The sequence below is a fragment of the Xiphophorus couchianus genome, chromosome 5 (assembly GCF_001444195.1).
Source record: "Xiphophorus couchianus chromosome 5, X_couchianus-1.0, whole genome shotgun sequence".
Taxonomy (NCBI): domain Eukaryota; kingdom Metazoa; phylum Chordata; class Actinopteri; order Cyprinodontiformes; family Poeciliidae; genus Xiphophorus; species Xiphophorus couchianus.
Window position 1 is genome coordinate 34,328,463 of NC_040232.1, and position 24,558 is coordinate 34,353,020.

General features: G+C 40.1%; 1 protein-coding gene and 1 long non-coding RNA gene across 2 annotated transcripts in view; one reads left to right on the forward strand and one right to left on the reverse strand.

Moving 5' to 3' along the window:
* Positions 1-15,980, forward strand: part of LOC114145650 (zinc finger protein GLIS2-like) — a 39,693-nt gene extending 23,713 nt beyond the window's left edge. The window contains exons 2-7 of the mRNA XM_028019309.1: positions 3,753-3,938; positions 6,700-6,896; positions 9,204-9,389; positions 11,167-11,300; positions 11,560-11,678; positions 14,342-15,980. Coding sequence (XP_027875110.1) covers positions 3,773-3,938; positions 6,700-6,896; positions 9,204-9,389; positions 11,167-11,300; positions 11,560-11,678; positions 14,342-15,027 — 1,488 coding nt within the window. The 5' untranslated portion in view covers positions 3,753-3,772 and the 3' untranslated portion in view covers positions 15,028-15,980. The remainder of the gene's footprint in view (positions 1-3,752; positions 3,939-6,699; positions 6,897-9,203; positions 9,390-11,166; positions 11,301-11,559; positions 11,679-14,341) is intronic.
* LOC114145652 (uncharacterized) lies at positions 7,581-24,555 on the reverse strand. Its single transcript, XR_003595745.1, has 3 exons — positions 24,446-24,555; positions 9,174-9,373; positions 7,581-7,907 (listed from the first exon to the last, which is right to left on the reverse strand). It is a non-coding gene; the product is annotated as an uncharacterized LOC114145652 (long non-coding RNA).
* Positions 24,556-24,558: the final 3 nt, after the last annotated feature.

Below are 24,558 nucleotides of genomic sequence, written 5' to 3' on the forward strand. Positions count from 1 at the left end.
ATGATGCATTTTAAACAGGCAAAAGATTAGATGTTGCACCGTTCGTGCAACTCGATTACATGAAGTAAAGCGCAGAGTGCATCTTCTCCTCCATGCATGCGACTGATGGCCGCTAACAGGATTAACAGGGGAACTATCACCAGGATGTAAAATTGTAACGATTAAACCCATCAGTGCTGTCAGCTTTTCCAGCAGCTGCTAACCATTTTTACTCTCCTGCAAGATTTTTCCACCTTACCACGGCTTCGTCCCGTTTTTGGCTTCTCCCCCGTGACGCTTTCGCTTTGAAGCCAATATCCGAATCTTGAGTCACTCTGTTTGACAAGAGCGCAGCCATGAGTCATGGACCGAGAGATCGTTTTGATTGGCTCATGCCTCAGTCGCAGGGTTCAACCTTAAGAAATGAAAACACGACTGCGAAATCTTGTCGAGCCACTTAAGGGCTGACCGCAGAAACGCAGAGCAACAGTTTAATATCACGATAACTATCACGAGGTTTTCCCTCAGAAACTTAGAGACAGATGTGTTTTTCTGTGATGCGTCACTAGAGGAACTCAAACCTTTCTCAGAAGTTTGAGAAACTTACTCTAACCTCATTAGGTTAGAGTAATGAGCTGTGTGGCATTAACAAAGAGTACAGGTTCTTTCTTTATAAATGACTCTTTTGTAGTCATTTACGCTGTAAATGCTTTGTAACCTTTGGATTAATTGTATAATTCATGTGCATGTACTTTTTGTTTTTTGCATACATATTTTTGCCTCCCACATTTATATTCCAGGAGAGTTAAAGACATGTAGAAGCTGCAAACTGTGAACTGTTTACTTTTGTGGTTCTAATAAACACAAAATTGTCTTAGTGAGCTTTTTGAGTTTACAAGTAGTTATAAAGAATTTATTTACTTTCTGTTTTTCTGGTTTTTTTTTTTATACCTAGTTTGGTGAAGCACAAAGGGGCTCGGGCGGCGCTCATGCCGCCCTGGGTGGTTGCCCACGTCGCCCATATCAGAACTGTACATTCTTCATAGTAAAGAAAAGACATACTTTGTTGTATATCAAGAAAGCATGTTTACTTTAAACACTATGCTAAATAAATCATTTGTTCTCTAAACATCCCTGTTTAGATGTGACTTATCCCTTTTAGCACAAATCTGACACAACTAGCCCTGTGATTGGCCAACATCCCTGAGTGTGAGAATGAAGTTGTTTTGAGAGCTGCTCACCAGACATATGACTTGACCTATGAATCAGATTTTCCTCATCCTGTTGAATGAGAGGCTGACCTCGGATAAAAGTCAACACTCACACTTAAACCTTCAGATCTGGAAGGAGAAGGAGAAAATCTGTGGGATGTCAACATTTACACAATTAAACTCCCTTTATTTGGAAGGTAAAATGTTTTTGGAAGCCGTGTAAGTTCATTTGCCTGTGTTTTACGGGTTTCTGTGTTAACATGGCTGTCGGGCTGAGGAAGGAAGCTTTAGCATCGGGTTGAATCCGAGGGACTCGGGTGTTGGGTGGCCAGAATGTCAGAAGCAAAATCTCTGTCATCGGAGGAATATATATAGGATGTGGAGAAGGACACTCCAGGTTTTCCCCCAGAAAACTTGCTAAGCCCGGTGGTCGGGGCGCCGAGGCTGTCCACCGTGTTTTTGTATTTAAAGATGTTAAGTAGACAGGAAATGTAAAAATATTACTTGGTGATTATAAGTTACGGGAAGACATCGCCAGTGAAACGTTATTTAAACCCACAACTAGTCTTAAAAACAGCAAATAAAAAAACACAATTAAAATGAATATCAATTATTTGCACTTCTGTTTAATCTAAGTTAAGTCAGCAGCTCCATAAGGCCCCCCAGGACTTCAGGGGCCCCATAAAGGCTGATATTTTAACACAGAACACAGATACATAAATGTAACATTTGTTTATTGAGATAAAAGTGCTGCTAAATTTGATTTAATGGTTTCAGTATACATAAATTAATTTTTTTTAATTGTTTAACATTTAAATGTAAGATTTTATGGATCTGGAAAGTTTACTTTGTAAATGTTCAAAGAACAATATTCATAGTTAAATTGTTTTGTTACCATAGCAACAATCTGATGCTGTGAGTTTAATCTTTGAGTTTGAGCTCTGTTTGCTCACAAATACAAACTAGTAAACTGCAATTATAACTTATTGCTTTTTAGGTTGGCCAATTAAACTATTGATGGCAGGACCTCAGAAGTGGTTGAGACACCTCTCGAATGTCAGAGAGGACGCAGACCATTCCTGTGGTACCAGTCTGTAGGAAAGGGGGTAGGAGATTGTGTTCCAATAACAAGTGGGTCCCACTTGTAAAGACCCCTGGGAAATGAGGTTGTGATAATAAATAAATAGTTTGATTGAGGTGTGTTGGACCAGGAATGTGTCTAAAGGCCATGGTACCCCATCCCACCCGGACTCTCCTTAGAGACGACTCCTTTATGGCAGTCGAAACGAGGCTCTGACCGTCTGCTGAACCTTAAATTCAAGAGATGGAGAGCGGTTTTCATCCCTGCCTCGGAACAGTGGACAAGATAATTATCTCTTGCAAAAATGCCGACGGCGTCACCGGAGCTCAGCTCTCCGGTCCACATGCACTTTGTGGTTCTGGAGAAGGCCTTCGACCCTGTCCCCCCAAGGTATTAGTGGGGAGGCTGTGGTAGTACGGGGCATAAGGGGGGATGCCTTTAAGGACTATCAGGTCTTTGTCTAAGCAAGGCAAATTCTGTGGCTGCATTCGTGATATAAACTCGAGCTTATGCCCAAATCCTGTTTGTGGTGTTTATAGACAGGATCTCAACACTTGCCATGGAGAGGAGGGTATCTGGTAACCTCAAGGTTTAAAATGAGCCATTTGCAGATGAAGTAGTTCTGTTGGGATCTTTAAGTCGTGACCTTCAGGGTGCCCTAAGATGGTGTGCAGCAGTACTTGAGGAGGGATGAGGCTGTTGTGATCAACTGGGAAAAAGGGGGACTGCTCCTTGCTGCTGGGAAGTTCGTCTCAACCTCAGTTAGTAGGCCATGTATTGTAGTGTCTTGTTCATGGGGTGTAGGATGGTGTGGGCTACCAAAGGGTTCCCTCCTTTGATGATGGACAGATGGAGTGAGGGTTTGCTCCGTTCTGCCTATTTTCTGACCCTAGTCTATGTTCATGAGATATGGTTTGTGACTAAAAGAGCAAGATCCCAGATACAAACAGCTGCAACCAGATTCCTACCATCGACCTCAAAACCACTTCTTGTCGTCTTCAACATCCAGTTGTCGATCACGTGACTCGTCTAATGCGAAAAAAAGCGTTTCCAGTGCAGTTCTGTGAAATAAACCGACTTTGATACGTCTCAGTGCCAAAATTTTTATTGAAAAAACTTTTTCGAAATTGCCGTGTTTCCACTAGTCAAATTTATTTTTGAAATGTCAAATTGGACAATCATGTGGTCAATGGAAACGCAGCTGCTGCTGCACATTATGAGATCTGAAATCCATTGTTGCAGACAGAAAAGTGATTTTAAAATGTCCTTAACGTGGAAGACTAACCAGTTGACACACATGTGATACAGATGTGGAGGAAAACAAGGCCGCAAACGTTAAAATATCAAAACAAGGTTCAAACACCACCATGTTGTTTATGCCTCAGCTGAAAGTATTTCAAAGTGTTTCTCGCTGAGGATTTACTTACCTTTGTTTTGTGTTGAGTGCTTTGTAAAACGAGCCCCTGATTTTCCCGTCTCAGGGCACCAGTCTTCAGCAGCCATGCTTTCTCTGGACGAGCCGCTGGACCTGAAGCTTCCCTCTGGACGAACAGGCGGTCCTGTGAAGTTTGGAAAGAGGTCCTGTCCCTCATCGATCTGTGCTCCTATCCACGCCTCACGGCCACGCCTGCAGTGCACCACCTTCCCATCGCCGCCCTCCTCACCAGGTAACCAACCAGGACGCCTGAAGCTCTACAAGCTCAGTTAATAGACAGATTGGGTCAAGTCAGGCGCCCGCGTGGCATTGATGACGCCCGGTGTCACAGTGAGTCTTTAACAAAACCGGTTCTCTGTTCTCACTTCTCCGGTAACCTAATATTGCAAATCCAATAGAAGTTTGCTCCTCTCTGTCCTCACACAGAGGTGGATTGTCAGCAGATTTGGAAGTGTCGGCTCTAACGAGTCGAGCGTGACACCGACGTGAAGCAGGCCCAAAGAAAACTGCAGACAGAATCATATGTTTGTCTCCAAACCAGGCTTCCCACTAAGCACTGAGGCACGTCCAGATTGCACCGGGGGCAGAGGTGGAAACCGAATCGGAGAATGGTTTTTGTTACGTCGGAGAGAAGTGTCGTTTTCGAGCTAATTAGGAAGAAGTGGAAAAACTTTGTCAAATGGCAGCTGTGACATGTGAACACAATGTAAGGCTGAAAAAAAAAGAAAAAAAAGATTGTGTAGATATTTCTATAAGTATTTTATGTGGAATTAATCCTTATTAAATAAGGATGTAAGGTTATATTTTTGATTAATGTTAATATTCTTACTGGGGCAGACATAAAGTTAATATATATCTATTTATATAAACTTTAGGTTATTTATCACCAATAGTACTGTGAAATAACTTTTCTTCATTATGTATTAAAGCATCATTTTTTCAGCGTTATTCAATGTATTTAAACAATGTAATGAATTTGATCGATACTGCGGAAGCTTTATTCATATCCATAAAATATTAATACGTTTAATATGATAATATGTGGTCACTTTCTCTTATCTAGTGTTCAGAATTGGAAAGACATATGCAGCATGATATTCAAGTATGGCAGATAATGTACTTGAGCCTTTTCACTATGCTATCAAACACATTTAGCAAGAGACACATTGCTTTTTAATTTGTTCTTTAAATTACGCTATAATTAAACAATTCATTCGTTTACTTTTGTGAACAAAAAAGGCTGCAGGTCTATGCAGCTCCACATTGCGGTCAGGTGCTTCTTGTTTGCGTAACTAAGTCCCCACATGTGCATCCAAGCTGTTTGTGCTCCGGTCAAAAACAGATGGAACCATAAATAGTTTAAAAAAAGAAGGGCCACGTGAATCAGTTCTATAGTTCAAGAAAAAAAAGGAACTCCTTCCGATCATCAAAAGAAATATGTGGTGAGTCATGAAATAAGGAACTGTTGTGAAAGTAATTTTTTCCCATAGGGAGTGTTATCTCAACAACACAAAAGGAAAAAAAAAATATGTTAATGTGATTTTAAAGTACTAAATTCCAACATGTCTGAAGATGGATTAAAAGTCTGAGCTTATGAGAATCTAAGTGACTCAAAGCGACTTCTGAGAACAAGCTCCGACTTGTTAACATTTAAGTATTAACCCTACTGACAAGTCCTATATCACTTTGGATTTTAATGCCAACTAAAGCCTGTTGATGCATATTATACACAAACCAAGGATCGTACTAAAAACATTTTCCTGACATCTAGTGATTGAAGTTATGCCAAATTATGACTTGTTTTGCAAATGAGCATAGTAAATAGTGGTGGTTTGTGAAATAGCGACGCATTAATGTTATTGAAAAAGTTCCTTTGTTTCAGTTACTAAATTCACTAAGTGAAACACATCATGTAGATTGCGCACAGACTGATGTCTTCAAGCTTTTATTTCTGTTAATTATAAGGATTTTCTGGCTACAGCTAATAAAAACATGTCACTTCTGATAAGAGTTTTACATCAGACCAATAAAAAAATACAATCAAGTTAATATAGAAATGTGGACTTAATGAAAAGTGTGTTTAATACCTGCTTGAAGGTTATTTTCAAAAGGTGCTTTCAGTCTGTTTAAATGCATATTTGTAATGTACCGAATGACTGCGTTAGCCACTTGGGAAGTTGCCCAGGGCAGCATCAGAAAATGGGGGTTACACAAACTCCAGATAAAATTATAGAATTTAACTGTCAGTTTAATCATGAAGAAATCTTCTATTACTTTTATGTATGTGCAAATCTATGGAGATATGGCGCCCCCAAGTGTTGAATATGCGCATGTGTTCTGTATTTTGTAAAGCAGTGCATTTTATTCTGTGCCAGAATATCAGAGGATTTTCCTCATTTTTCTATTTATTCACTAGAACTAAATGCTACATTCAAATGAACAATCTCTACTTAATTTAGTATTGGCTCAACAACCAAAACACATTTTGTTTTTATGTAACTGGAATTGAATTCAGGCAGTCAGGAGTTAAAGACTTTTAAGACTTATGATACTGATATCGCCTTAAATAAAGCATAAAGATTACAAAGATAATGCATTTATTTTTGGTGTGTAAAATTGTTTAAAAATATTCTTCGTCATTGTTCAGTTTGGCTCGATGGGATATTGATTGTCTGGAAGTATTGATACATTTAAAGTCAAACAACAGCATGAATAAATCTGCTAACAGTTACAGGCTGGGAAAAAAAATTTGAAAAGTTTAACGAAATTCTATCTAACTAGTCTGACTAGTCAAAGTCAGCTGAGGTGAGAAAGAAAAACGACAAAAAAACAAAAACAGAATTTAAAGCTGAAACACTTAAACGTCAGAGGTCAGTTAAAGCACGCGCAGGAACCACTTAGTGTAAATGTGATTATAAAGCCCCATGCTGTATAGTCTAACATAAAACATGACAAGCTGCCATCTTTTTCAACCTCTAAACTTTCCCATCCAGATTCCCAGTCTTCTCAGGAGCGACCCGCCTGCTGCTTCACCCCTCCAGCCATGGACCTCAGCATGTCCCCGTCTTCTCAGCGGGCCCTCTCCCTGTCTCCGTCTCCGTCCTCCCCCTCGTCCCCCTGCCCTCCCTCGCCCCTGGAGTCCCCTCGCAGCGGCAGCAGCAGCAGCCCGCAGCCTCACCTCTTCTCTCGGGTAAGAGGCGCTGGTTCCACAAGGACACAGAGCAACGTGCACACAGTCACATCAGATGGCCACGGCAGCACTGAATGTGTTTTTAGCTTTTGACTGTTGACTTTAAAGCTGCAGTATGTAACTTAAAAAAAAAAAACAAATGTATATTTTTACATACACTATATGTGTTGAAACTGTCACTATATGTTGTGACAGTTTGGCATGAGACAGGTAACCTGTGAAAAAAAAAAAAATTGAGCTCCTCTGACTTCTCTCAGTGCTAACTAGAAACAACCAATCAGACCCAGGAGGCGGGTCTTATTGCTGTCAATCACCCCCTTCCCAGCTCCCCTCTTGCTCTCTACTAGCTGGCGGAGCGTGTTGTGAATGCTAGGCTAGGTAGCAGGACCACCGATGGTTTTCCTGTAACGGTGAGTTGTTTCTAGGCCATTAGCACATTTAGCAGCATGTACATGAGTTTGATTGACAGCGCCAAGGCCCTCCTCCAGGCTCTGATTGGTTGTTTTTAATTTGGGACGAATCGGAAGCGGTGCATTTCTTCAAAAGGCAGTAGTAGCTCAGGGAGGAGGTGGAGGACATCGTCACAGATTATCTGTCTCAAACTGCTGACAGTTTTAGCAAATATGTAAAATCATATTTTTTTATATAAAAGTTGAAGACTGAATTCTATAGACTGAGGTTTTGAATGGATGTTAACTGGTTTTAAGGGATTCATTTTGAACTTTTTTCGTCTTTTTTACAAGAATACCGTCATCTCAAAAGAAACATACACTTGATTAAAATTCACGTTTCCATTGTAAATACATTTTTTGTTTGATATATTATAAAATGGTAGATTCTGCATTTTGCTGTTTTTTTTAACACCTGTAGGTAGATTTAAAAACTAATCTTAATGTGGCTCCAATGGACAAAACCCAAAGAAAAAGCTAATCTCTTATGTCAACAACTAATCTCTTGGATTTGAGTGTCAGGAAAATGTAACGTCCAGTGCTTCAGCTGCTTTCTGCAGAGCTGCACCAAAACAAAGAAAAGAACAAAGAAGATCAAGTCAGGTAAAACATACTTAGATTATGCAATAAAATCCGGAGTTTTTAGATAAGAGAACAATAAAATGCAGTTTTGCAAGCCGTGTACACCAAAACAGGCCACTTGTTGCTTAGATACGTGTGCAAATCCCAGACAACACAGAAACTACAGCTATAAAGATACTTCCTCTTCATCATCACTTTATGTCCTAGTCTAAGTAAAGCATGCCATGTTATGTCTTATTTTATTCATTTCTAAACATTAAATTATACGATCGGAGATTATGATTGGATTTTGTTTTGAATTGTCACTTGTGCACAGCAGTCCGAGTCGCACCTTTAAACTTCTAAATGAATTTTGCCTTTAAATTGATTTCACAAACGTAAATGAGAAATGCTCTTTGCAAAATTTCACAAAACACGACAATCTCCAGATCCATGTCCTCATTTGATTGATCCAGTAAACTTGAGCAGAAATCCACTTGACGTGTGTCACGTTAACCGCTGACTTCTGCTTCTAAATTGAGAAACATGCAATTTGATTTGTCTGATTCCAGCTGTTCAGAGATCGGGGATAAATCAAATTGTATACGTGCGTCAAAGATGAATTATAAAACATGTATTTTTATAGAAGACTAAATCTTAAATCCCTCACATGGACATTCTTTGACCCGTTAAACTTTAAGCTGACAACTTTGAGAGGTTTTTTCCAAAGATTCCTTTTTGTCTTTTCTAAGTCCCCAGTCTCAGCCACTCCAAAAACCAATCCTCAGTTTCTGTTTTAAATCAATTTGATCAATCTGTCATTTTTCAAAAGGAATAATTATTTTTTGCTGTTTCTTTTTCTTTTTAAGATATTAATTGATGTGCTCCTACATTGGATGTTTTCAACAGGGTCAAAACAATTCTTGGCGCTGTCAGACATCAGGTCTAACAGTAGGGGGCAGTAGATGCCACAAAAACTATAAAAACAAATTTGTTCCATATTATCAAAAAGAAAGCAATGGATTTTTTCCAGTATTTCCTTAGGTTTGTGTTGTTTGGCTGTAACGTTTTGGATAAAAACAAAGAAGAAGAAGAAAAAGGCTCCTACTGAATTCAACCAATTCTTAACAGTGCTCGGAGGTATTAAGAGATTTTCAAAGCATCTTAAAAGTGCAAAAGAACAGGTTAAAGTTAGAAACTTTTTCTCCGTTCACAGAATGACTCAGTTTTAGTGTGATGTGGAGGCCGCTTGTGTGAACTTTCAAACCTCTCTCTGTGCGATCGTCTCCTCTGGTAGGAAGCGTCTTGGCACCACAGTGTTGAAGGTGGAGCCTCCCAGCCCGGATTTCCATTCTACTTCCCCATGAGGAGCCTGCAGAGGGGCTACGGCTTTTCCTCCTCCGTGTTCATCGGCCAGCACAGAGAGAAGGCCGTTTCCCCCGAGCCCTCACAGGAAGGTCAGCTGGCCTGTCGGTGGAAGAAGGTAAAATTCCTGCTCAGTTTGACACGCTGTGCAAGATCTGATCAAAGTTATCTTTCAATATTTAACCAATATTAACCAGGGTTAAATATTGAACCAACAGGGTTTAATATTTAACCCTGTTGAGTCGAGCTCAACTGGATCTTTTTTCCCCGCTGATCCAGCCAAGCCCGTTCCCTTGGCTGTGGTTTCGCTGGATGGGAGTTAGGGACAATGGGAATGGTTAAAAACCATGGCAGTTTTATACCATGGGGACAAAAAACTGCAGCTGTAACTGTGGCCACTGGGTGGCGGTATAAGCAAATAATAATAACATGAATATCAAATAGTTAAATAAATAGAAAAAGAAAATAGTACTAAGCACTAAATATTATATTTAATAGAAACTAATGCCGAACTGAAACTTATGCGTAACATGTTGGAGACCTTTGAGCAAAGTTTGCAATTTGTAAGATCAGTTATACTTAGTTGCTAAGGTTGGGACATTGTGAACTTTTACTCGCTTTGAAAAAACGTCTAAAGAAAACAGCCAGCAGATTTTCCAACACCTCCCACTGACATGTAATTAGAAGAGTGTTTGAGTGTAGCAAAAATAATATATTTGATAACAACGTCTAAACATTGACACAGGTTGAATAAACATCCCCATCGTTTGTTCATTCAACATTTAGAAAGTTAGGCTGTACTATATACAATTGCTCTTCTGTTCATGAAATACTAAAAAGCACACGGTGAAATGAGTTGGAAGTAAATGCTAAAAAAAAATCTAATCAAATATTTGATATCAATAAAAATGGAGGAATAAAATAGTGAATATCAAAAAATGTGAATGAAAAATTAGGAGTCAATGTAAATAGAAATGATTACGCATGGATACTAACATATAAACATTATTTGTTTGTGTTTTGATTTCAAATGTGAATTATTGAGATTACATGTTGAGGTAAAAAGTAATGGATGCAGTATAAATATGTAGTTAAAACCATTTCTGGTACGTCCATATGTCTTGAAGAAGAGAGCTGATCTCTGGGGGATCCTGGGTAAGATGCAGTTTTAATGAAAAACAATCGTTGGTTGAGAAAACGCTAGAATTGGTGAATGTTGCCCAGAACCAGAACCAAAACTGGAGAAACAGCATTCAGTTTTTTATAGTCTTCTAATCTGGAGCTGTCAAGGTGTGTGTTGGTACACTGGGGACTAGGAAATGAAGTCTAACATAAAAGAATAACTAGACACACGAAATAAACAAACCGGAATCACTAGCAAAGGGCTGAAATAAAGTAAAACAGAAACCAGGCTGATCCAATCAAAAGAACATTCCTTTCTGATGTGTGATGCCCTTCATTGTGGCAACAGGGTTTTATATGATTAGACTTGTAGAGTGCACTGCTATAGGTTATACTGTTAATGTATAACCCAAAACAACTCCAACAATGTAACAGGAACAAACTTCCAGAAAACTGCAAACGCGCCGAAACACTGACTTCCTTTAAATCAGTCACCTCTTTAGAGTTGCCTTTGATCAGCAGTAAAAGGAATATTGACCAACATATTTGACATATGCTTGCTTTATGATTTTTATGATGGCAGTTTATTGCGTGTTTAATAATGAGTAACTACATTTTATGTTCCTGTGGCGTAAAGCACTTTGAACTCCCTTGGTACTGAAATGTGCTGTACAAATACGGTGGACTTGACTTAACCAATCAGTAATTGTCACATAATGACTTGTACAACATCCCTCTCTGATTTCTGTCCTCTCCATCTCTCTCCTCTCCAGTGTCGCCTGCTTTTCGACTCACTCCAGGAGTTGGTAGATCACATTAACGACTTCCACGTCAAGCCTGAGAAAGACTCTGGGTACTGCTGCCAGTGGGAGGGCTGCGCCCGCAACGGGAGAGGCTTCAACGCCAGGTACTGTGCACAAACACAGGGACAAAGGGTCAAGCTATTCATACCTGATGTCCTGTTGGAAACAGGATATATTGGGTGTAGACTTATCTTCCACACCCTCGGATAAAACATTTGAGAGTATTTGAATACACAAACCTACCGTATCCCACCAAAGGTCATGTCCCGGTTAAGAGCAATTCTTTAAGCCAAATCTTTTTGGCCTGCAGCATCAGCAAAGCACCCATATTATGGTTGTAACTTTATGTTGTTTGCACTGCAGGTACAAAATGCTGATTCACATCCGCACCCACACCAACGAGAAGCCGCACCACTGTCCCACCTGCAACAAGAGCTTTTCACGTCTGGAGAACCTGAAGATTCATACCCGCTCCCACACAGGTGATCCACCTGTCCACCCTAAAATCTAAACGAACTGAATGTGAAATGCGAAAGACTATTCAAAGTAGCATTATATGGTATTTCAAAAGTATTGGATTTCTTGCCTTTATGCATACATGCACTGTAAAGATTATGTTCCTTAGCATTGAGAGCAGCTTAAACTTCAATGGAAAGGATGTCTACAAGATTTAGAAGAGTCTTTCTAGAAATGTTCTACCATTCTTTCAGAAGTGCATTTGTGAGGCCAGACACTGATGTTGGACCAAAAAGGTCTGGCCTTGCTCTAATTCATACTAAACGTGCCTTACCTAATTGAGATCTGGTTGCAGGCCAGTCAATGTCTTACACTCAATATTCATTCATGCCTTGTTGGATCTTTCTGTGTGAACTGGTGAGCATTAAGTTGGAACAGGAAGGGACCATCTTCGACCTGCTCCCTTGTGCTGCATTCAGTGTGAACATGTGTCGCGTGTCAAAAATGGTCCACTTTGAAGTCAGGCGCTTTATATCAAGCATCAAAATCATCCGAGCAAAGTGACAGGTGTTCCACATGGCTTTTTTTCCCCCTCTCCTGGCCTCTTAGTACAATAGTGGAACAGCTAAGAAAGTGTCTTGGTTTTATTTACTGGAAGAAAGAGAATGTCGTAATCGGACGCCTGTGTGTCTGCATTCACGAGAAAGTTCAGAGGTGTGGTTAGTTTGGTGAGCTTCACAACTTAGCTGGACACTGACGAGGGTCACAATCAGCACTATTTTTATCTCACAAGACCCCAGCTTGACAACCTGCTAAACATTGGTAACTACTGGCATTAGTAGCTACGTCTCCTGGCAGGATACCGACTATGTCCAGCGTCAGTCGCATTGGACACACTGGACACGGGTTGAATGCTCAAAGGACGAAAACATGCCATGTCAGACTTATCGCGAGACTTCTTGACATGCCCTAGACATGCGTCCACAAAGCCTTTGTCATTACATTGACTGTAATGCTTGGCATTGCATTAAATTGTCATTGCAGTACACTGTATTGCTCTTTCGTAATGTTATTAACAATAATGTTAACAGTGGCACATTTTCTTGGAACCTGTCATCCATTTTAATTTCTTAGAAGGGCATTTCAGGAGTTTGTTTGGGTAAATATTTAAAGTAAATTAGTTCCTGTTGGCCAGCCCTCCAGCTGCTCGGGTTTTATAAGAGTTACTGTTTGTAATCTTGATCTGGACAGCTGCAGAATACTTTACTTCCTCCTACATAAACTTCTTTTGTTGAATTGAACCATAACAATGACCAGTTGTTACAATTTTCTCAATTGTTGTAACATTTTCATTCATTATTTCTATGATGGGTATATTTTTTTGCTTGTCTAAACTTAAATGTCTGCCTACCTACCTGATGCGACAGCAACATTTTCTTTCTGTTTACAAAAGAACATGTGTAAGATACATACATTTTCTTTTAGTCACCTTGAGTCAACCCTTTGTTGAACAACTTTTGCTGCACTTAGAGCTTTGCCTTTATAGATATATGTTTTACACACCATATACTTATCAAGTTTTCTTTACCAAATAGCTCAGTCAGACTGGACAGATAACCTTTTTTTAACTTAGCTCTGGGTCATTGTAACACATAGATCTACATAATTCCTTTGCAACGTTTATGCATGTTCAGAGCCGTTCTCTGAAGCACCACTCCAGGAAAAATCCTCTCGCACATTTTCTTCCAGGATTACCCTGCATTCAGATCCAACAATCTTCCCATCAACTCCAACCAATTTCCCTGTCTTTCCTATAGGAAAGGATCCCTACAGCATGAGGCTGCAGCCATAATGTTTCTAATTGGAGATATTGTGTTCAGGGTTCCAGGTTTCAATCCCGGACGAGCCCCCAATTTCATGTTTCACCCAGTCCAGGTGTCGGCCAAAACCACCAATCAAAGCAAACTATATTCTCTGGTTAGAGCTACCTAAACCACCTGACTATAACTCTTTATCTTATTCATCGCCTTCTGTGAGTTATACAAGTATGTATAATTAGCTGGAGAACTGATAAAACAATGCTGCTGTCAAGGGCTGTTTCTGGATAATAAGATTCCTCTAACAGTATTCAATCTAGGGTCAGGGAGACTACCAAGAGCAAAGTGACTGGGAGGGAAGAACCCAAAGATCTTCCATACTGAAGATGGAAGATCTCCTGATGGAGTGGCCTGTTTTTTGCAGGTCACTTGGACCTACAAAAAACAACAAAAAAGCAGAAACACAAACAAACAAAATTTATAACTAAAATCATAATTTTCTTCACTTCTGATTTGTGCCCTTCATTGTGGCAACAGGGGTTTTTATGATTAGACTTGTAGAGTGCACTGCTATAGGTTATACTGCTAATGTATAGACTTACCTGAGCTGTGAATCTTTGCAGCTCCTCTAGAGTTAACATAGGTCTGCTTCTCTTATTAATGCTCCTCATTATTCAGTCTATTCAAAGCTTTGCATATTGTTATGGAAGCGAACCCTATTTTAAGCTTTTCCACAACTGTCTGGTTAATTTCTTGCTGTTCGTTTATTAATGTTATTGAACAAATCCGAGATGTCCCCCCAGTCTATTGTAAGCCAGGCAGGTCACCGGGCTTTACTTACAAAGTTTTGCTATTTCTCTTCTTACTTCTAGGCGAGAAGCCCTACATTTGTCCGTACGAAGGCTGCAACAAACGCTACTCCAACTCTAGCGACCGCTTCAAGCACACGCGCACCCATTACGTGGACAAGCCTTACTGCTGCAAGATGGCGGGCTGTTTGAAACGCTACACGGATCCCAGCTCACTGCGGAAGCACATCAAGGCCCACGGCCACTTTGTCGCCCAGGAGCCGGGTCCTTCTCCCAGACTGCGGACTGGAATGGGGCTGGGGTTCTCTGGGCACCAAAACACCGCCGAGCTGTCCTCTGTAGGCGGGGGGCACGTCATCCTTCCAGGAACAGCGGCAGCTCTTCTCGGCGGCCTTGGAACGTCCTTGCCCCTCTCTGCTCTCTGCCACTCCAGGGCCTTGGATCACCACGGAGCACCCATCTTCTCCATGAGTGGAGGCGGCCGCTGTGGGATCAGTCCCCTCGGCCTTTCCGATTCTGCGCTGTTGCACCTCAGGCTCTCTGCTGCGTCTATCCTGGGGCTGGGAGCTCTGGGAGGTCTGGGCCGGATGACAGGAAATGAGTCAGAGGGGGACAATGAGAACGAGGGGAAAAAAGAGGGCGAGGCTCTTAACCTGTCTGTCGGAGAGGGACCCAGACCGGGGGATTCTTTGTCTTGGGTGATTGTTCCCTCAAACACGTTTTTCCTAAAGCCAACAGCTGTTAGTTAAGCTGTGAGAGCGCAGCTTTGGAGGAGCATTGTGGATTTTTGCATCAGATTTTAAAGCAACCAAATGACATCTGAGCATGGACTTGATTGCACCTTTAGAAAACCTGTGAGATTTGGATGAACTTACTCGGTTATGGCATAGTGCAAACATTTCAGACATGTCTGGACAAGAATGTTTTCAAAAATACAAGAGGGAGTTCTCTTTGAGTTTGCCTTCAAAGCAGCATCAATTCCCAAAAGTACACTTGCACATGGTTTTTAAAGGGGCAGTATTATATGTTTTTCATGCAAATAATGCCATTTTATAACACAATCAAGTAACTGTGTTAACTTCAGTTGTTACAAAAAAGCTATATATATATATATATATATATGATATCAACTGCATCAATTATCAATTATGACTGGAAAAAGATTTGACTTCGTAATTTCTCACCTTTATATTTTTGAAAACATTCTAATGACATTTTTTCTGAAACTGTCTATAATATTTGCACAGTACCGTATATCCCTTCCCTTTACTTGATTTTCTTATGATTTCCAGTTACATTTATCACAGACTTTTGCCTGACAAATCGTCTGCGTCTTTGCACTTACAAAACAGTGGCAAAACACTTGCAATATAGTTACAGTATGGAATTTATCTGGGAGTAAAAAGAAAAAGCAAAAACGCACCACGTGACAAAAATGTACTTTTGTAGCATCAGTTACTTAAGTTAATTGATTATTTTGTCATTCGAATTGAGCAGATTTGAATTACCGTAACATCCAGACTACTGAGAGCATCCGAATTAAAGACACGCCCACTAACTTTGAAGAACAAAAGAAAATGTCTGAAAAGGTTTGTTGATGCTCTCAACGTCAATTTGGTCTTATGCCATCCTCTTCATCACGCAGCAGTCCAGCCTTTCGAAACCCTTTGGTTAAATATTAGCTGCATCTCGGTGTTCAAGCAAAAAAAAGTATCTGCTGTAGAAACTACAGTACTTTTAAAAGGGGAAAATGTAATATTCATGAGATAGGTTGGAGATTAATCGGGAGATCAGTGCATTTACATCTTTACAACTTTCCATCCATCCATCCATTTTCCGTTCACCCTTGTCCCTAATGGGGTCGGGAGGGTTGCTGGTGTCTATCTCCAGCTACATTCCGGGCGAGAGGCGGGGTACACCCCGGACAGGTCGCCAGTCTGTCGCAGGGCAACACAGAGACATACAGGACAAACAACCATTCACACACACACTCACACCTAGGGAGAATTTAGAGAAACCAATTGACCTGACAGTCATGTTTTTGGACTGTGGGAGGAAGCCGGAGTACCCGGAGAGAACCCACGCATGCACAGGGAGAACATGCAAACTCCATGCAGAAAGACCCCGGCCGGGAATCGAACCCAGGACCTTCTTGCTGCAAGGCAACAGTGCTACCAACTGCGCCACTGTGCAGCCCGATCTTTACAACTTTTATAAATCTAAATTTTCCATGTGCTACAGAACACCTGTGCCATGGTAACAGCGTGTCTTTGGTTTTTGTGTCGAACAAAAGCAGCTGTGTGTGAAACGCTCACCTTAGCGCCTTATTAGAAGGAAACTAATTAGCCCTCTGGAGAGTCCCGGAAGGTCTAGTTAAATATATAATTTATGATTAACTCAACTAGATGCTCGACCGACCTATCAGTACTCCTACTGTGGATCTCAGCTGCATCATTGCTTAGTTTCTCTTACAGCTCGGAATCGAATTGGCACATTTTCATGATAGCGAGTCAGAAACTGCATCATTATACAGTCGACATTGTGATTTTCTTTTCTTTTTCAGATCACAAGCAGGAAAATAAAATGATTTGACGCAACTGAATGTAGGGTTATGGCTAACTCCTGTATTTAGGGATAATTTTTTTAACGATAGCTTATTTGTCGTCGCATTCAAAGACAACGATCTAGGCAGGATCAGCCCAGCATCTTTTCAACGACAGATTGATCATCAAGAAAGACAAAGGTGTGTTTGTGTAAATGCACATCTGCTTCAAGTGACTGTTAATATGAAGAAAAGCCGATTCTAAGACACTGAAGGATATCTTGAACATCCTCAGAGTGTAAAAAAACAAGCAATCAACCACATTAAAACCCATCTGCATGTAGTTGCATGTTAGGAATTTTGGTGTTTCACTTAAATCAGCACACATTGCCAGTGTGCCCAAAGTTGTACTGCTAATACTATCGCAATTATTTACTTGTCTGTTGAAATGGGTACATTTTATTATTATTTTCCTTTCTTTTGTTCAAATATAGGGAATAATTTGAGGCACCAGTTACAACGTATGCAATGCCAAAGATGCTAAAAGGAAGAAGGAAACATTTCTTTTTCTTAAAAAAATAAAAAAAAGAACAGTTCGACAATGGCCACAGGCGGCCAGTATCTGTGCTCATTTATCCTGTTTGCACATGATTTTACGGTAACCAGTATATCAAACGTTTTCCAAGTGCCTTGTGTTTCATCTGAATTATATAAACTGAGAATTATTTACTCATGTGTACAAGTGTTGAAGTTTCTTTTCTTTTTTAAAATCTGACAGCAGATGTTATCGAGACATCAGGGCCTTTTGCAACACTTTTCATCGACAACAAATGTTTTTGATGATCTGTCAATAAAAACATAGAAAGAAAATCAAAATGGCCTGTCTCCCACTTTATTTATTTTTTTTGTAAAACTTGGTTTTTACACGTAGAAAATGAGCAGAAGCTAATGCTAACCGTTAAGACGACCATCTCTCAGTCTGTGTCACACATCTTGATGACTGGTGTGAGCAAAGTTCTCAGTTTCTGTTTTTGCTACATCACTTCTAAGTTGTATGAATAGGACGTTGAGAAGTTGAGAACATACAATGTGACATTGAAGTCATTAAATTGGGTAACATTTTATGGCAATAACTGGTTTTAAAAAAGGCTCAAAACGAAATGGCACCTTGGGTGCTGTGGTGGCGCAGGGGCAAAGCACAACCCACGTATTGAGGCCATAATCCTCGCGGCGGTGGTTGCAGGTTCGCATCCCGGCCTGGCGACATTTGTCCCATGTCTTCCTCCTCTTTCCTGTCTAACTACTTTCAAATAAAGGCCACTAGAGCCAACAAAAACTTTTAAAAGAGAAATGGCATCTTGAAAAAAAAAAAACGGCCATCACCCTGAACTTCATTTGCTAATATGAAAAACCTTCAACCTGAGGGCTGAGCATGCAAATGTTTATGCTGGAAATACTTTTACAGTAACATGCTGCTGCTGAAAGCAGGTCTCTGGAAGTAGTTTTGAATGTTGTTCCAGAGACATTGGCTTCATCCAAAGTAGATTCTTCACGTTAGCTTTTGACGTCTGGCTAAGATCGCCTAGGCAATTTTCAATGCCCGATTATCAATGCGCATTATCTGGCGCAGCAATAATAGACTCTGTTTTATTTTTAGTTTCGCTGAAGTCAAACAACGCTCAGCAGATGGACCGCGCTTGTAGGAGTCACAAACTCCTGATGTCATCTGATGGGCGGAAACATCGCGGTCCACGTGGCACCGCCGGCTGCGAGCTATTTCACGTTAACTGGAATGGATAAAGGAAATGTGCGCACGGTCCAATAAGTCTGAATATTTTTTTGTGCCTCGCCCTTTTCTAAGTTACAAATGATGGATCCTCATGTTGTCTCAAACAGGAAATGAATCTACGATCTTAGTTTTCCTGCGTACTGTAATGCTGCAAAGTTTCATTTAAACTGACAATATTTCTGAACAACCAGGCTATGATTAGGCAAAAACAGCCAAAGGGCAACAAATGAGTAAACGATCAATGTAAGTATGTAAGTACATCCAAACAATTTGGACTATTTCTGAGTTATTATCGCGGGGATAATGAGACAGTTTTGATTGTGTCTCTTTTGTGTTGCTAGTCTGAATAGTTTAAGGGATGTTTTCATGTCCATCTCAATCTGACACAAACAGACATAAACATGCAGTGAATAAATTGATTTTCAGTCAGTGTTTTGCACCAAAGAGTTAAGAATAATAAACACGTTTTCACTGAGGCTCTTTAAATGTGTATTTATTTTAAATTTTCAATCGACATTTGTGACTGTATACAAAATAGACCGGCAATACATAAGCGATATTTGCTTATTACGAGGGAATGCAAAAGAAAACTTTTTCCCCCATTTCCCCCAGTTGGCTCCGTATCCAACAGAGATGTTTCAAAACAAATAAATAAATCAGCAAATCTACCAAGACTTGACAAGACAGCCGAGAGGTTCAAAGTAGGATGTTAGGAGCTTCACAGACTTGGGGAGGGAGAACCTGCTTACGAGAGAGCCACTAATGACACCCTCCACAAATCCAGCTGACTTGATGTGCTCTGCAAGTATGAATGGAGAATATCTCCAGTCCCCAGAAGCGAAAAGCTGATGGAGGCGTGCCTGAAAAGTCGTACTTAAGCGACATTTTGGTCCGGAGGAGCTGAAAGCAAAACAGTGTGCCTCTGTTATCAGAATATTATGAGTAAAGAGAGGCTTTATCCTTGACGCCTTATCGTAAAAATCTGATTGAAAGACAATTAAATTTGCAGTGGGAATAAAATATGAAGAATTTCGACAGGTCTGAGTGGCAAAATGCCTGTTCTCATGTCGGATCATCTGAGTAAATAAAAGACCTCTGCAGGTCGTTCTTTAACTGAGCACCGTTCTTGTCATTGCTACATTTGTTTTGTTGTTTTCTCTGGTATGGAAATGATTCAGTGTGGATTGAAACAGTCTGGATTTGTGCACCACATTCCCTGGTTTTAACATGGCATCACAGGGGAGGAGGCCCCAGGGAAGACCCAGGACACGCTGGAGGGACGATGTCTCTCGGCTGGCCTGGGAACGCCTTGGGATTCCCCCGGAAGAGCTGGAAGAAGTGGCTGGGGAGAGGGAAGTCTGGGCCTCCCTTCTGAAGCTGCTAGCCCCGCGACCCGACCCCGGATGAGCGGAAGAAGATGGATGGATCACAGGATATTTCATAAACTTTTCGTCACCGCAACCAACGTCTAAATCATAAAGTGTAAATCATCCAGTCAGGGAAACATTCTCATCAAATGGATTATTAGCCGTACGGGAAAGCTTTAGAGGCTCCATCATTTACTGTTACAAATCGATTTACGTCGTTTCATTCACTGACTTGCGTTCTCTCGGCGTCTCTCCTCTCAGGTGCTGAATGCTATTTGATGGAACGAGAGAGGCTTCAACACCAGACTCTTTGTACTCACACACAATGAAAAGCAAAGAAAGAAAGGACGTCATACCAGGTGTGGCCCAACAACCTCTCACTCTTTTGATGTTCAAAAGTAAATACTTTGTCTTTTAAATAAGCACGTTGTCAGGATGTATCACGATGATAGCATCATTTTCTATTAGAATAAAGTACATTTTATGATTGTTAACTTTATGCTGGTTGACCTTTGAACCCGCACTCATGAGAAGTGTGGCTGCGGGTGCTGTCTCTCACTGCAACATGAGCTTTTCAAGTCTGAAAAACATGATGATTCATGTTACTGGAGAGCTCTGGGAAATGCTATTAAAAAAACCCAAAAACAGTTTCTGTAAAACGGCAATGCGTAAAGCCCATTCTTTTCTGTCACTGACTGTGTTTCCATAGACAATATGACTGCGCAAATTGAAATTACGAAAATAAATGTACTGAATACCAATTTCTTAAAAAAAACAACAACATGTTTTTAGGCTATGATGAGGTGCTTTTTTCTGTCATACATTAAAATAGATTTATTTAGTAAAACTGAGAGGGGGATCAGTGGCTCCAAATCTTGAGCCGGAACAGGGTAGAGTGTCTTCTCTAGGTCAGGGTGGAGGGTGTCCTGCCCCAAGTGGAGGAGTTTAAGTATCTCGGGATCTTGTTCATGAATGAGGGAAAAACGGAGCGGGAGATCGACAGACAGATTGGCGCAGCGTCTGCCGTCAAGCGGTCGTTGTACCGGTCCGTCGTAGTGACGAGAGAGCTGAGCCAAAAAGCGAAGCTCTCGATTTACCGGTCAATCTACGTTCCCACCCTCATCTATGGTCATGAGCTTTGGGTCATGACCGAAAGAACGAGATCGCGGATACAAGCGGCCGAAATGGGTTTTCTCCGTAGGGTGGCTGGGCTCTCCCTTAGAGATAGGGTGAGAAGCTCAGTCATCCGGGAGGGACTCAGAGTAGAGCCGCTGCTCCTTCACATCGAGAGGAGCCAGTTGAGGTGGCTCGGGCATCTGGTCAGGATGCCTCCTGGACGCCTCCCTGGTGAGGTGTTCCGGGCACGTCCCACCGGGAGGAGGCCCCGGGGAAGACCCAGGACACGCTGGAGGGACTATGTCTCTCGGCTGGCCTGGGAACGCCTCGGGATTCCCCCGGAGGAGCTGGAAGAAGTGGCCGGGGAGAGGGAAGTCTGGGCCTCCCTTCTGAAGCTGCTACCCCTGCGACCCGACCCCGGATAAAGTGGAAGAAAATGGATGGATGGATGGATGGATGGATGGATGGATGGATGGATGGGTGGGTGGGTGGATGGATGGAAACTGAGACGGAAACACTTTTTTCAAATTTCACGAGTCACGTGATCTACAGCCAGATGTTACTGCTGGCAGAAACGACAAATGAGACAACAGAAAGTGTTAGGAGGATGATGGTTGGTTTTTTGTTTTTTACGGACAATGTGCAGCTCGAATCAATCATGATTATTGGTAATGGTCGTCTCAGGTTTTAGAACTGAAAGTTTCAGTAAAACCTACCAATTTTTATCTATGCATGTGAGATTGTCTACATAATCCTGACTGGAATGAAGAAAATCCACAAAAAGCAGACCTGTGCACCTAAACCTTGTTTGTGAAACTACAAGTTTGACGTTGTATATTATATTAACAGCATTACTGTGACATTTCTTAAGAAGAATACATAATTCTCACTAGACTTGGAGCTTTTAACTTTGTAAAGGTTAAATGACAAAGCAAACAGTGCTGCATTTACAGGGAATAATCCTACTGATGCCTTTCCACCCAGATAGAGTAAATATTAGTTAATTTACTGCTCAGAGGATGTAAAATTTGCATGTGCTAACAGTCAGTCAGACCCAATACCTGTTTTGATGTTTTTGTCTCTTTGATCGCGCAGTAAAGTCACGATGCACACAAATAAGAATCACCGAAGAGAGAAATATCATGTTCTTTTTAACGACTTTATGATTTATCCGTTGTAGTTGTGAAGGATCTTTTTTCCCTGCCTGGGGAAGAACGTATGAAACCTGAGAAGGTGCAGTACCAAGTAAGCAGGCCTTGTTTGCAACAAACCTTTCAGACTCAGGACTAATCCGTTTCGTAGAACAGAGAACATGATGAGCTGGTTCAGGTGGATATATGAGAATGATGTCATTATATTCAGCATGGGAGCTTGATCCTGCCCAAAAGCATAAACTGCATATTTTCCAGTGAGTGCAAAGTGATCACAGTGATGCTTTATGTTTCGTTTTACTGAGCTGGCCAAACATTTTCTGTGGTTCAGATCTGTAGGACAAAGTCACTAGAAGTGTGATCTATAGCTACTGAGCTGCACACTATAACTGCATTTAATCACATTTTTGATTTCCTGATACTTATTTATGCTATTACGAAATAGAAGGAAAAAAAATTCAGTTTTTGTAATTTTTAAATCTGTTTTTTAAAAAAAAGATTTTTTTATTACCATCAATAACTGAAATCGAGCATGAAAACGATAAATCTGAACATTTTGACACGCGCTCTAACACATCGTTTTCTGAAAGGAGCTCAAGTGAGCAGACTAAAATCTCATCCAAGAATTACGTTGTGCAAAAGAATGCAACAAACATGTAACCTAACCTGTGCAAGGAAGTATAAATGGTGCGTGACCTTTGTGACCTTTGAGTTTGCAGGCAATTGTAGATATAAATACACAACTTTAGTTAATATTCGAATGCAAGTAATTTAGCACTGTTAGCACTAATCTATGGGGCCAGACTATGGAAACGATCAAGTACTTTACTTAGTAACGTGCTCACCAATTAAAAGAGATTAAAAAAAAGCTTTGACAGTTACTGGGGCGTAGCTTTCCAGCTTCCTGGAAGATTTTGTATTTAATCTCACCCTCGTCTCTCAATGCCCTTGTTACCTTCACTGCACAATAAATGAGTCACTGGTATTTTTCGAAATGTCCACTTTGTCAGTATGTTCCTTTTCTGCTTTCTAACATCCGTTTCTCTATGACTTCAAGGAGAGAAGCCATCTGTGAAGGCTGCAACATGAAGCCGTTCAGACTTTAGCGAGCGTCAGCAGCAGGGAGGAAACGCCAGAGCGAATAAGTGAATCCGTTTTTTTTTGTTTTTTTTAAACGGTAGTCTTCTGCTGAGTATTCATTACCCGATCAATCACAATGCAACACTTTGACCTAAAAATGAACCAAAGTATGAAAAAACTAAAAACTACTATTAACTAATAGAAACTAAACAATAATAACTAATAAAAAATTAGTTGCAGGGGAGAGACAAAGCACTGGAAAGTTCATAAGCTTCAAAATATGAATTTACAAAAAAGTCCAGAGTTTAGTTTGGCTTTGTGAGTAACACTACACTGGTGTTACTTTTAACATTGTATTTGAACATCAACGCCACTGTGAAGTTAATGTGACACCCGGTGTAGTTGAATATAAAACAATAAAATTTACAATAAAAAAAAGGGTGTAAATTTTGCAACATTTTCACAAACGGAAATTTAACACCAGATAGTTTGGACAGGTGTGAACGCTGTTGGTGTTGAAGTGAGACTGGCATTTTTGTTGCAGAAATATTGAACTTGAAAGTCAAATACTTGATGTGTAAGCTAAATATTTCACTTAAGTCAATATTAAGTTTGCCGCTGACATTTACAACCTGGGGAGTAAAATGTGACTTTGAAAAATGAGCACCCAAATAAACCAAATGTTAAGAGTTTACTGCGTAACTTTACAAACCTCATACCAATGCTTCATATTTGTATAAAAACAGTTTAGTCTACAATCACAATAATCACAATAATAATCACAACAACAACAACAACAACAATAATAATAATAATAATAATAATAATAACAACAATAATAATAATAATAACAACAATAATAATAATAATAATAACAATAATAATAATAATAATAATAACAATAATAATAATAATAATAACAATAATAATAATAACAATAATAATAATAACAACAACAATAATAATAATAATAACAATAATAATAATAATAACAACAACAACAATAATAATAATAATAATAACAATAATAATAATAATAATAATAATAATAACAACAACAATAATAATAATAATAATAATAATTCACTCAGCCCTAACAAATTACATAAATCATATACTTACCTTATAAAGCGCAGTCTGCAGGAATGGACGTTTTGGGAGCCGAATGTAATCGAAAGTTTGGTTTAGAAAAGTTCAAGTTAAATTATAGGTGTGTTCTTTTCTTCAGTATCACG